The 11,129-nt window shown below is 39.5% G+C and overlaps 1 protein-coding gene across 1 annotated transcript; it reads right to left on the reverse strand.

Moving 5' to 3' along the window:
- Window positions 1–514: 514 nt before the first annotated feature.
- Window positions 515–10,018, reverse strand: LOC121406214 (coagulation factor XIII A chain-like). Its single transcript, XM_041597237.1, has 9 exons — window positions 9,613–10,018; window positions 9,107–9,257; window positions 7,573–8,466; window positions 7,057–7,129; window positions 6,241–6,437; window positions 5,070–5,294; window positions 3,426–3,580; window positions 2,090–2,283; window positions 515–1,664 (listed from the first exon to the last, which is right to left on the reverse strand). Exons 1-9 carry the CDS (start codon window positions 9,970–9,972, stop codon window positions 1,514–1,516), a joined length of 2,400 nt encoding a protein of 799 aa, XP_041453171.1. The 5' UTR covers window positions 9,973–10,018; the 3' UTR covers window positions 515–1,513.
- Window positions 10,019–11,129: the final 1,111 nt, after the last annotated feature.

Genomic DNA, 11,129 nt, shown 5'->3' on the forward strand with positions numbered 1-11,129 from the left:
TTTTTCATTATTACCAAAGCTTTTAAGTTATTACCTGGTTTATATCGCAGAATCGCATATACACCAAATAAAAAGTGCTTAAACTTCTAAATCAAATACTCTGCATAATCAATCGGTTTAAACTTTATTTCTTTCAATGATATGTTTCATACTTCATACTGTATCTTTGACGATAGTTTTTTTTATGATGCAATGGTTCATTGAACTTCAAGTAAACTGCGGGGCTGCGCCCCGCCCCCCCCCCAAAAAAAAAAAAACCTTCTTAATTTAACTAAAATAGTAATGTCTGATTTGTAAAAGATATCTAAGCCCAGGTGCATCGTCAATGAGAAGTTATGTAAAAGTGAAAAATCAACCCAGCATACTAATGAAATTTTAAAATATCATCACCATCGTTTGATAATTATTTCTAAAAATAAGCTTGAAATATTGCGAAATTTGTGCAATGCGCATGATGGGTTGATGGTATTATGCATTCTGCAGTATGTTTTTTCCCACCTTGCGAGCGGAAGGATTGATATGATTCATATTTTTTAATGCAAAGTTATGTAGCAATTGCATGAAAAACAAGTAATAAAATAGATTGCACACATAATAAGAGAGATGTCGGGCTTATGACATCATCGCTTGTAGACAGTCCAATTCTCTAATGTCGGAAAATAATTAAAAACTTGAGAATTCCTCCACTTTGCCTTCTTTATTTATGGTCATGGGAAGCGGTGTGTTTTGTCGTAAAAACCTTTCTTTTCTTTCTTTTTGGTCGTCAAATATCGCTGGACTAAGAAATCTTCCTTGTGTAAACAAAACTTTTTTTTTTTGCTTTTCAAATTTTCATCAGCACCCCACTAAAAAACCGTTCTCGAGGCCCTGCTTTTATTCAATTATTGTCGATAAGCTATTTTCTTTTGCTTATCTAAATCTGAATCAAATTATTTTTATAACGTTTTTTGTAATAAGTCTCGAAGGCTATAATCACTCTAATCATTATAATCAACAGAAATTGTAAAAAGGGAAAAGGGGATAAATGGGAAGAAATGGTAAAAATGGGCATAAAAGAAACATATGGGCCCTTACAAAAACCCCATCATTCAAATGAGAAAAACATGAGGTCACCCATTATAGGCAGTCTTGGACTCCCTCTCATCAAGTAGCAGGACCCTGAGGAACGATTTTTTTTTTGCTGGGGGTGTGTAACAAAATCTGACTAGCAAAAAAAAAACGTTTTATTGCAAAATGAAGGTCGTTTTTGTCCCTAAAAAAATGACAAGCCAAAAACAGGATCATTTTTCATACATTTCTCCTCTTTGGCACGCCTACCAGAATTCCAGGAGTGCTGCCTTGGGAAAATAACACACCCAGCACCCCCTAGGAAAATCTTGGGGGTGCTTCAACCCCTCTTCCCAGGTCTATGTCAACTAGTATATTTCATAGTTTGAAATGATCGTTTAAAACATGATTACATAAATGGACACTAATTTGACACGTTAAATCATGTAGCAAGTCAATGGTTGAATTAACATTCAAGGGTTCTGACACGTATCAGCACGTGACCAGTGACGTCACGAAGTTGATCAGATTCGAATCCCACCAAGATGGGTTTGAGTCCAGTGTTCCTTGCCCTGAAAGTAATGTCACGAGTGATCGATTCTTTGGCACGGATATTGCTAGAAAAGAAGAGAGATAGAAAAAACAATGTTCGTTTGCTATTATTTCTGTATCTCAAAATATAAGATAATGCAATACGTAAGAAATGTAAAACAACGATGTGAAGTATTGTGATAATGATTAATGATGAAATGGAAAGTAAACATTATAGAATCACCTTTTTTATATATATTACTCACGAATACACGTTTTGTTTTATTATCATGAAGGGTGGACCATATATTTTTTGAGGGGGTGGTAAATTTTCGATCATTCTCTCTCTCTCTTTCTCCAAGATTTTCTCCCTCTGCTTCCCTCTAATTGGCAAAAGTCCCACCCTCCCCCCCCCCTCTCTCTCTCTCTCTCTCTCTCTCTCTCTCTCTCTCGTTCTGTTATCTTTCTATCTTATTTTCTCTTTACACAGCCACTATTCTTCAATACTTACTCTTGTTTAACCGAAAAAGGCTTGACCATCTTTGATCCTTCGATTACAAACATGCAGTTAGTCAATCCTCTGTCCAATGGATTGGTCAGCTCAACGGTCAATTTGACCTCTGACCCCGTGACCTCTGAATTGACCGTGAGGTCAGGCATCTTCACTCTGATGTCCTCTCGTTTTGAGATAGTTTTGTCCGTTTCCTGTGAAAGATATTTCGAAAATTATTGTCTAACCTCTTCTTATTTTATTCATTTCTGTGGTCTTCGGCTGACGAAAAATGCAAGTATAATTTCAACCATTTCCGCTTACTACCAGAAATTGGGGGAGGACACGTGCATCAAGCCCTTCCCAGTTCCCGTACAAAAACCATTACCTGTTACTGATACTTCAGTTCAAAACCCTTTTTTTTCATGGTGATTATGATGATGTCTTGGAGTAAATATGTTTCCTCCATGAGCATGATAAGAATATACCGGTATTTTCGTTTCTGTTTTCAAGTTTTCAGGAGGATTTCCCAATTTCCACATAGAGCAGTCTTTGTTGATCCCATCCTTTTCACTCAGTCATGTCAGTGGACTGAACGCTGCAGCGTGCACCTAAACTAATAATAAGTGGTCCGTAGTTAGAGACCTGTGGCACGTCTTCCAGGTAGTGAAATGTAAGGTTGATCCCATATGACGTGCACATTGTTTATTTCTGACTAGTATGTTTAATCTGTATATATTAACCATGAAAAGATGACTCACAACAGGAGTACATATGACAATTTTATGATCATGCCAAGAGCCTCCTTGATCGTCTTTATTCTATTGGAACAAAGATGGCGCTTTGCTGTACTCGAAGTGGGGCTCTCACTTTACCGGTTACACTTCGTAATTCTTCGTACACGTAATTCCGAAGGTTCGTTATTCCGAAAAACGTAAATTGCCTATGCCTCGATGTTCGTTAATCCGAAAACGAAAAAGGGTTCGTTAATCAGAACATTTGTGGCGTAATTTCGAAGGTTCGTTAATCCGAAAAGGAAATGAGAGTCGTAATTCCGAAGGTTCGTTGGTCCGAAAACGAAATGAGGTTCGCAATTCCGAAGGTTCGTTGGTCCGAAAACGAAATGAGGTTCGTAATTCCGAAGGTTCGTTAGTCCGAAAACGAAATGAACAACGAACCTCATTTCGTTTTCGGATAAACGAACCTTCGGAACAAAGAACCTCATTTCGTTTTCGGATTGTCGAACCTTCGGAACAACGAACCTTCTTTCGCTTTCGGATTAACGAATCTTCGGAATATCCGAACCTTCGGAATAACGAAGCTTTGGAATTACGAATGTATACGCAATTTACCTTACCTTCACCGTAAGGAGCGCAAAGATGGTGAGAAGGCCCTGTTCTTCTAATTTGTCGAGATAGTCTTCAACCAGGACTGATAAGCTCTGTTGGACGTTGTCACGTGGCCCTAGCTCCAGTTCCAACTTCTTCCTCTTGATCTGGTGACCTATCACACCTTTAAAAGAAAAGGTAAGAAATTGAATAGAATCTGAAAAATCACGATTATTCCATTGTCAAAATCATCATTTATAGATAGGACAGAATGAAGATGTAACAACGTGATCAACATGGTGCGTGATTAGTCTGCTGTGCAAACCCTTCACTCGAGTTGAGGGTCTGAATGTGCAGCATACGCATGCCTCATGTACTGAAGGTCCTCTCACAAGTTTTGTATGTGCTAGTCTTTGCGTGGAGGCACACTTGCTGATCAAAGTTTCAATCAGGGTCAGTGCCTGCTGCAGACTAGTGCGTTATATGCATCATATTTTTCAAATGGGTGAACACTGCTGAATCCTATAACCTTGTATTTCGAACTTTTCATTCCTCACTTCATATTGTTGGAAAAAATAATGTAATATAAACATTTATGAATAAAGGGTCTGCATGATATTTCATGTTCCCCAGGTAACCACTATACACTGGTATATTTCCCAGAACGTTCATAACTAGGAGGATACTAGAGTTCAAAGGTGGCTTGACGAGAGTACATTGAGAACTTTCAAGACCGGCGGACATTATGCGAATCGTTGCGATCCCAATTTCAAATTAATAGTAATAACATTTGATATGGACATTCCAACCAATAAATTCTAAGCAATTAGAGTTCAGAATGAGGTAAAACTACTAAAGGCCTGGCCACACCGCCCAAGCGTTGTTGGAGCGGTCGTGGAGCGGTAGGGAAAGAGGGTCGAATTTCGCTCTCAAAATTGGGGAAAAATCGAAAACAAAAATCGAAAATAAAAAACAACAATCGAAATCGAAAATGGTAAACGGTAGCGAGCGGTGATGATTTTTCCCCTCCGCTCCACGACCGCTCCAACAACGCTCGGGCGTTCAAATCGATTTTCAGTCTAGTTCTAGCCTTCCTGTAGAATTAAAAATAATTTCAAATCCAAATCGTAATGACGTCATTATCGGCTGCTACTTGAAGCCGATTTGGACTATACCCCGACCACAGGGCTTGCTGCAAAGAAAAAATTACGATTTTATTTGTCCTAACATTATACCAAACTTCAAATGAAATATTCGTACTTCTTGGAATTTGATGCAATATGCGATTATTAAAAAATCGCGTCGCATCTGATCGCGTAGTGTGCGCTGGGCTTTATTCTGCGCATACGGTGAGTTTTCACAACCACTAAGGATGGCAACACAACGACCAAAGAGACATCTTTATTTTTGTATTAAAAAGTCAATCCACTGAAACCACCTCCGCTAATTTAAGACGGCAATTCTGATTGGTTCCTAATTAGTCTACTGAGCAAAATGAGCATGCAACGGCGATCTTGATATGCCATTTCATTTAGCGATTAATTGTTAACCTTTGTGTTCGTAGGCCCAGGCCCGACCAATGCTATTACGTTATTTCCGATGCCATATAAACGATAAGTTTGGAGTCGGTCTCTCTTGCGTAACTGAATTAAGATATCATTTTGTTCATTCACCTGTATACAAAGTGCTGTGAAGGGTAATGATCAGTGCGACCTTCCTACTTTCATCACTAAGGTTTGCGATTTGAGCCTTGAGCTCGAAAGAGTCACCGATCGTAATGTCGTTGAGCTCGTCCAGATAGATTACGATGTCGTGGTCAGGAGGTTCCTGGTCGTAGAAACCTCGTTGCATTCCTTTGGCCAGAGCATTGGCGACTATCTCTTTCTCCCCATCAGACCCTAAAAAACAAAGAATGTCATACTTATATATAAATATAAATTCAGGAGTCAAAATCCAGGAAATTTCGGTTACACTTCGTATCTCTTTCTCCCCATCAGACCCTAAAAAACATAGAATGTCATACTTATATATAAATATAAATTCAGGAGTCAAAATCCAGGAAATTTCGGTTACACTTCGTAATTCCAAAGGTTCGTAATTCCAAAACACGTAAATTGCCTATACCTCGATGTTCGTTAATCTGAAAACGTCAAAGGGTTCGTTAATCCGAAAACGAAATCAGGTTCGATGTTCCGAAGGTTCGTTAGTCTGAAAACGAAATAAGGTTCGTTAATCATTACGTTAAGCGTTCGTTAATCATTACTAACGAACCTTCGGAATTACGAACCTCATTTCGTTTTCGTATTAACGAACCATCGGAATTACGAACCTCACTTTGTTTTCGGACTAACGAACCTTCGGAATTACGAACCGTCGGATTTACGAACCTTCGGAATTACGAACCGTCGGACTTCCGAACCTTCGGAATATCCGAACCTTCGTAATAACGAAGCTTCAGAATTACGAATGTATGCGGAAAATTTCATAGATCGAAAAATCAATCAGGATGTCAGCCTTCTACATCTTCATCGTAGGCCAATCCAACTATCGGCCAGTCAGCAGTGCTGACATTAGTTGGGACTCGAACTCATCTCATCGGGCCAGGGAGCAGAAGTGGGCTGTGATGCCATGCTTACGTAAGACCCAGCCCGAGTATAGTAGTCGCGTAGTGTGCCTGGTGAGTCCGCCTTAGGCGTGCTTTATAATGCAGGGTTCGCAAGTATTTATGCATTTTTCAGAAATAGGACGGTGGAATGCCAAGAAACATATCGGCCGATTAAACAAATTCAAGGTAGGCCTACACTTGCCCAATCCTCAAGCTCGATATTGTCCTACAACACTGACCTGCCACATGCTTATATTCCATTGTGACGTCACGTATCTCATTAGAGCCAACTGCCTTGGTGCATTGCATCTTCCCGACTGCGTTCTTCTCGAGGTCAACGAGCTCGTAGCCAGCTGATTCTGGGTTGTTGCGGTGGTGTTTGTCTGGGACGATCATCCACGTGACGCGGTCGGCGTTGATTTCCGCAAATATGAATCTAAGTTGAAAATATGGTATTAAACATTATTTTATTTTCGTTTGCTCCTACCATGTAGTGACCTTTGACCCACCTTGAATTGTTAGCCAATTGGTCATGATATTACACTGTTATGGATGCGCAGCATGTTAGGAACAAATAGCTAAATCCAACATGACGAAAGGAAGAACTTGAAGAGAACTACTACAACATGCAGAATTAGTACATCTTGTGGGTCTCCTTGTTCTTTCTTTTTGTAGGTGTGGATGTGTTTCTGTTTGGTAGTTTCTTCTTTAGGACTGAAACGCACAAGTTTACAATGATAATATAGGTTATTGATTTTAACTATAGGCCTGTCTTTAACAATTGAGTCAAATGAATTCCATACTCTTCACTCAACCCTAACCCTTTCTCCCCTTAAAATCATATCATTACCAGTTACATCAGATCGATTTATATCGACTGATGTGACGTTATTCGAGAAAACAAGATATGCGTGGTCAGTCTGCAGTTGCTTTATTGATAAAATGACTGCGACACAAGATACTTATATTGTAAGGATGATATTAGACGACAAACTCAGAGTCAATGTGAAATAACTACAAAACTGTTCATTCAAAAGTTTTTCGAAAGTCCCTACCTAGTTTCATATCCTTGATTTACCAAACCTCGTTTGATCGCTTCAACCGGTGCAGGGCCACATTGGTAGATACCTAATAGAGCCAAGTAAAAACAAAAGATTTGCATTAGTTATCTTCAATCGGCAATGAGAAACTTGAAGTTCAAGAGTCTCTACTATATTTAAAATCCAAGCGGTGAATCCATTTTCAGGGAGGTTATTTATTGTTACACCCCCCCCCCCCCCCTTGAAAAGTAGGCCTATGACGTCACATATATACGCTAGTGTTCCTCAGGGACATGGACATTTATTATTTTCAATGGGCGGTAAACACAGTCAGTTTACACTTCTTCGTTGCCAATTACAATTAGCTTCTAAGAGTCATTACAGTCTGTTTATGCTTCATATTGAATAGCAATACGAAAATGGCTTGGGGTCTTAGGAAAAGCAACACTTATCGTCACAGGTACGTGTTTGGTCAATCATTTCATCACTCTTTCGACGAAACGCATTGTTGATTGGAATACTGCCAGATACCTTCACTTGTTTCCTGAGGAGTGACGTCAACAACTTGCCATCCGTGAAGACCAGGGTCTAGATCAGGCCTTGCCATCCACGCCTCGTTCCACACATGAAAGATCCAGACAGAGTCCCCACCGCGAATGTCCACCCCGTCATGACTGACAAACTTATCAATGACCATCGAGTCGTCCGAGTCGTGCGCTGAGAAGAAGTTCGTAACGCACCTTGCGGGAATCCCGATGCAGCGAAAGACGGTGGTGAACAATCCTGCGAAAACCCAGCACTGTCCGTACTTGACAGGCTTCTTGTGCTTCCGGTATTCCTCCAGGATCTTGACGCTGCCTTGCCACTGGGTTGGTCGCGAGCCGCCTTTGTAGAGTCCATCCCATTTCCCGGATAGGACACCACCCGGGAGACGACCTGCAGCATTGAGTATAGCTGGGAGTATACGTGTAACCTTGACAGGGTTCCCGCGATCTTCTACCCGGACAAAGTCGTGCAGGATCTCAAGAACAGTATCCACCACGTCTTTGTCGAATTGTCCAAAGTTCCACATCTTCGCATGAGGGTTCCTGTAATTACCCCTCCAGATTAGGCCAAAGTCTTCTAAGACATATTCCTGTCTGTCTTTTTCATCACTCATGTACACAGAGTCCCGTTCACACCAGGGATTGAATAGTATATAAATTGTCTCATTCTGCTTGAACTCCCGTTGGAGACCTGTTCGTTTGTTCTTTACAACGATGGTCACTCCGTAAGGTCCAACGATACATCCTGAAGACGCATTTACAGTAGCAGTGACAAGCCCATCCTCAGAAGACTCTAGCTTTATGGTCCAACCGTTGTTCTCACCCGAACCATCAAATGATAACAAAATGAGCGTGCCATTGGCTTGTCTTGGATGTTTTGCTGTGAAGAAAAATAAATGAGAGGGTATTTTAACACAAGTTTATGCGCTTTACCATTTCCATATCATGTATTTACTATAGCAGTTGACGTATCTGTGCATTTTAGTTAGTAGGGAACATGATGAATCGTGTAGCATCACTACAAGTAGGGATGATATTACTATGGTTCCTTGACCACTAATGTGACTAAGAGATCAAAGATCTAGAGAAAACAGAAGAAACACAAATATATGTCTTCGTCAATTGACATGGTTCCCTTCACACGAAGGTCTCCATTGGATTGCAAAATGAAAGCACCATTTGGATTGATTCCTGGACAATATTTTGAATAAAATGCGCATATATCGATGATCTTGATTGGTCATTTCAATTTACCGATTGATTATAAGCATTTGTTCTACGTGAATCCGGTGGTTAATCACCAATAGTGCGCCAAAGAACAAAGGTCACTACATGATAGGCGTGAAAACTGATTTTGAAGACATCAGTGGGAGTGACGGAAAATAATTCTGAAACCTCTGATTTTATTGCTGGAAAACCGACGATATATATGAAAGGTATATAAAGTAGATTTGAATGAAGCAATAATGAAAATTCTGAAAACTGGAATAGAGACACAATTATTTTTTTTAATAGCTCACATTTTGCCGCGAATCGTAAGTACAGGTTCTCTTTCTGTGGATTATATTTTCTGTTCAAGTTTACGGTAAGTTTGAAGTCTTGGCCTCGGCGGATCACCAGATTCTCATTTTCATATTCATCCGTCCGGTGTGCCTTTTGGTTTTCGTTTAGCTGCAACGAAAGATATTTGCATGTGATAAACACAATGAAAATAATTATCGGTGTTAAGTCTCGTAAAATCTCAAAAATGTAAATTTCTGTATTGCCAGACTCCCTCAAATCTCTTAGACTATTTATGTTTGGAGCTCATTATGACAAAATCATTTCAGTATAAATGTATTATCATTCATGTCCTAAAGGATAATTGTCACAAGATTCAGTGATCATTTTATTTTAAGACTACATAATGGGGTCTGTTTTGGTTTATAGGTAGCTACGTCCTAAGATGGCGCCCCTTCAAAATGGATGTGTGTGTGGCATCGATGGCTTTAAGAATGAGATTTTGAAATATTCCATAATATCTTACATGCGTGTCAAAGCCAGTGATTTGAAGAGATTGTATCTTCGGTATGGAAACATGAAGAGTACTCGCATGAAGTGATTTATTGGACGGTTTCAAATCGATGCCGTTCTCCCCATCGATGACGGACCGAGCGTCGAGACAGTCGTCGAACACCGTCTCCAGGTCGTCGTCGCTGTACGGTTCGCTAGCGGGCTGGTTGTTGAAGTATGTCTCGGTCCATTCACAGTTTGGACGTAGACCCGTCTGGTCTTCCGTCACCGTGATCGTAACCGAGGTTGGCATGGCACCCCGTTTTCCTCTTTGACTGTCTGTGCTCCGAATGCTCGACGCCGACCTCGGCAAGCTCGTGCCCGAACCCATCATGAGATGAACGTGATAGATGGTGCTCAGAGGCAATTCGTAGTAGTTCGTCACTTTTATAGGTGGAAAAGGAAAATATGTTATATTATAATATGTTATGTTGGTAATTAAAAAAATAATAATTCGGCCTATATAATCATTATCATCACCACCATTACTATCATCATCGTCATCATTATCGCCATACTCATCATCATCATTTTCGTCTCCATACTATATCAATTTGAATATGTTAATTTTTGTGTGTGTTTACTCATTGATTTTTTACTCATTATTTTTTTAATTCAACATAGGAGATAATAGACGTGATAGAGAGTTATACAATCCAGAAACCTCTTCGTATTCTTTTCTTTCTAATTGTCTACGTTTTCCTTCTTTCACTACTTGATACGTTAAACATTAACAAAAACAAATAAATTTACCAAATCAACATAGCAATCGAAACAATGCAATATCGAAATTGATCATTTTAGCAATGACCCCATCTTTATCATCGTAAACATGATCAAACTTATTTTTCTAGCAGCGAAATTATCACAATGGTTATAATAACGTCGAGAATCTAAAGAATATATAAAATGGGTGAAAACGTACAACATATTGGTGTTGCAAGTATGAATTTTAAGTAACACGGAACTGGCGCACAGATGGACTTCGGGGCCAAACATTTTTTTTACGACCAAGAAAATATGTGAAATACAGTAAGCCTATAATTTCCTGAATATTATGTCAAAATCAATCACAAACTTTGAAATTTGTAATAAAAATGGTGAAACGTTTCTCGCTTGATTCGTTGGCTCGCAACTTTTTATCGAATTTCACGCGATACGTCACATCGAGTCCCTCAGAATTGTTGGCTCATTACACCACTGTAAACTAATATCGTTATACCATTCGCGTTTACAACAATATCACTAGGTATAGTTTTTATTTCATTTTTATGTCACTTCCATCGTTTATTCAACGTGTATTGCCGAAGCAATTAGAGTTTGGTGTTTTCGACTGAATCCACATCGTTAGCTGTACACTCACCACGTTTTGAAAGTACATGATTCATTTGAAAACTAATTTGAGACGAGTTCTGGAAGGCTTGGTCTGAATAGAGATCGTGCGTTGTTATTGGAAACCGAATACACAGCGATCGTAAACTCATCAGTTTA

Source organism: Lytechinus variegatus, chromosome 19 (assembly GCF_018143015.1).
Source record: "Lytechinus variegatus isolate NC3 chromosome 19, Lvar_3.0, whole genome shotgun sequence".
Lineage (NCBI taxonomy): Eukaryota > Metazoa > Echinodermata > Echinoidea > Temnopleuroida > Toxopneustidae > Lytechinus > Lytechinus variegatus.

Bases quoted from the DNA above. Each gene is read 5' to 3' on its own strand.
- LOC121406214 (XM_041597237.1), bottom strand. From the start codon at position 9,972: ATGATGGGTTCGGGCACGAGCTTGCCGAGGTCGGCGTCGAGCATTCGG. The intron at 8,467-9,106 runs GTGAGCTATTAA...TTTTCTTCACAG, and splicing joins CTTACGATTCGCGGCAAAAT to CAAAACATCCAAGACAAGCC. The intron at 2,284-3,425 runs GTAAGGTAAATT...TATCTTTCACAG, and splicing joins TTGCGCTCCTTACGGTGAAG to GAAACGGACAAAACTATCTC.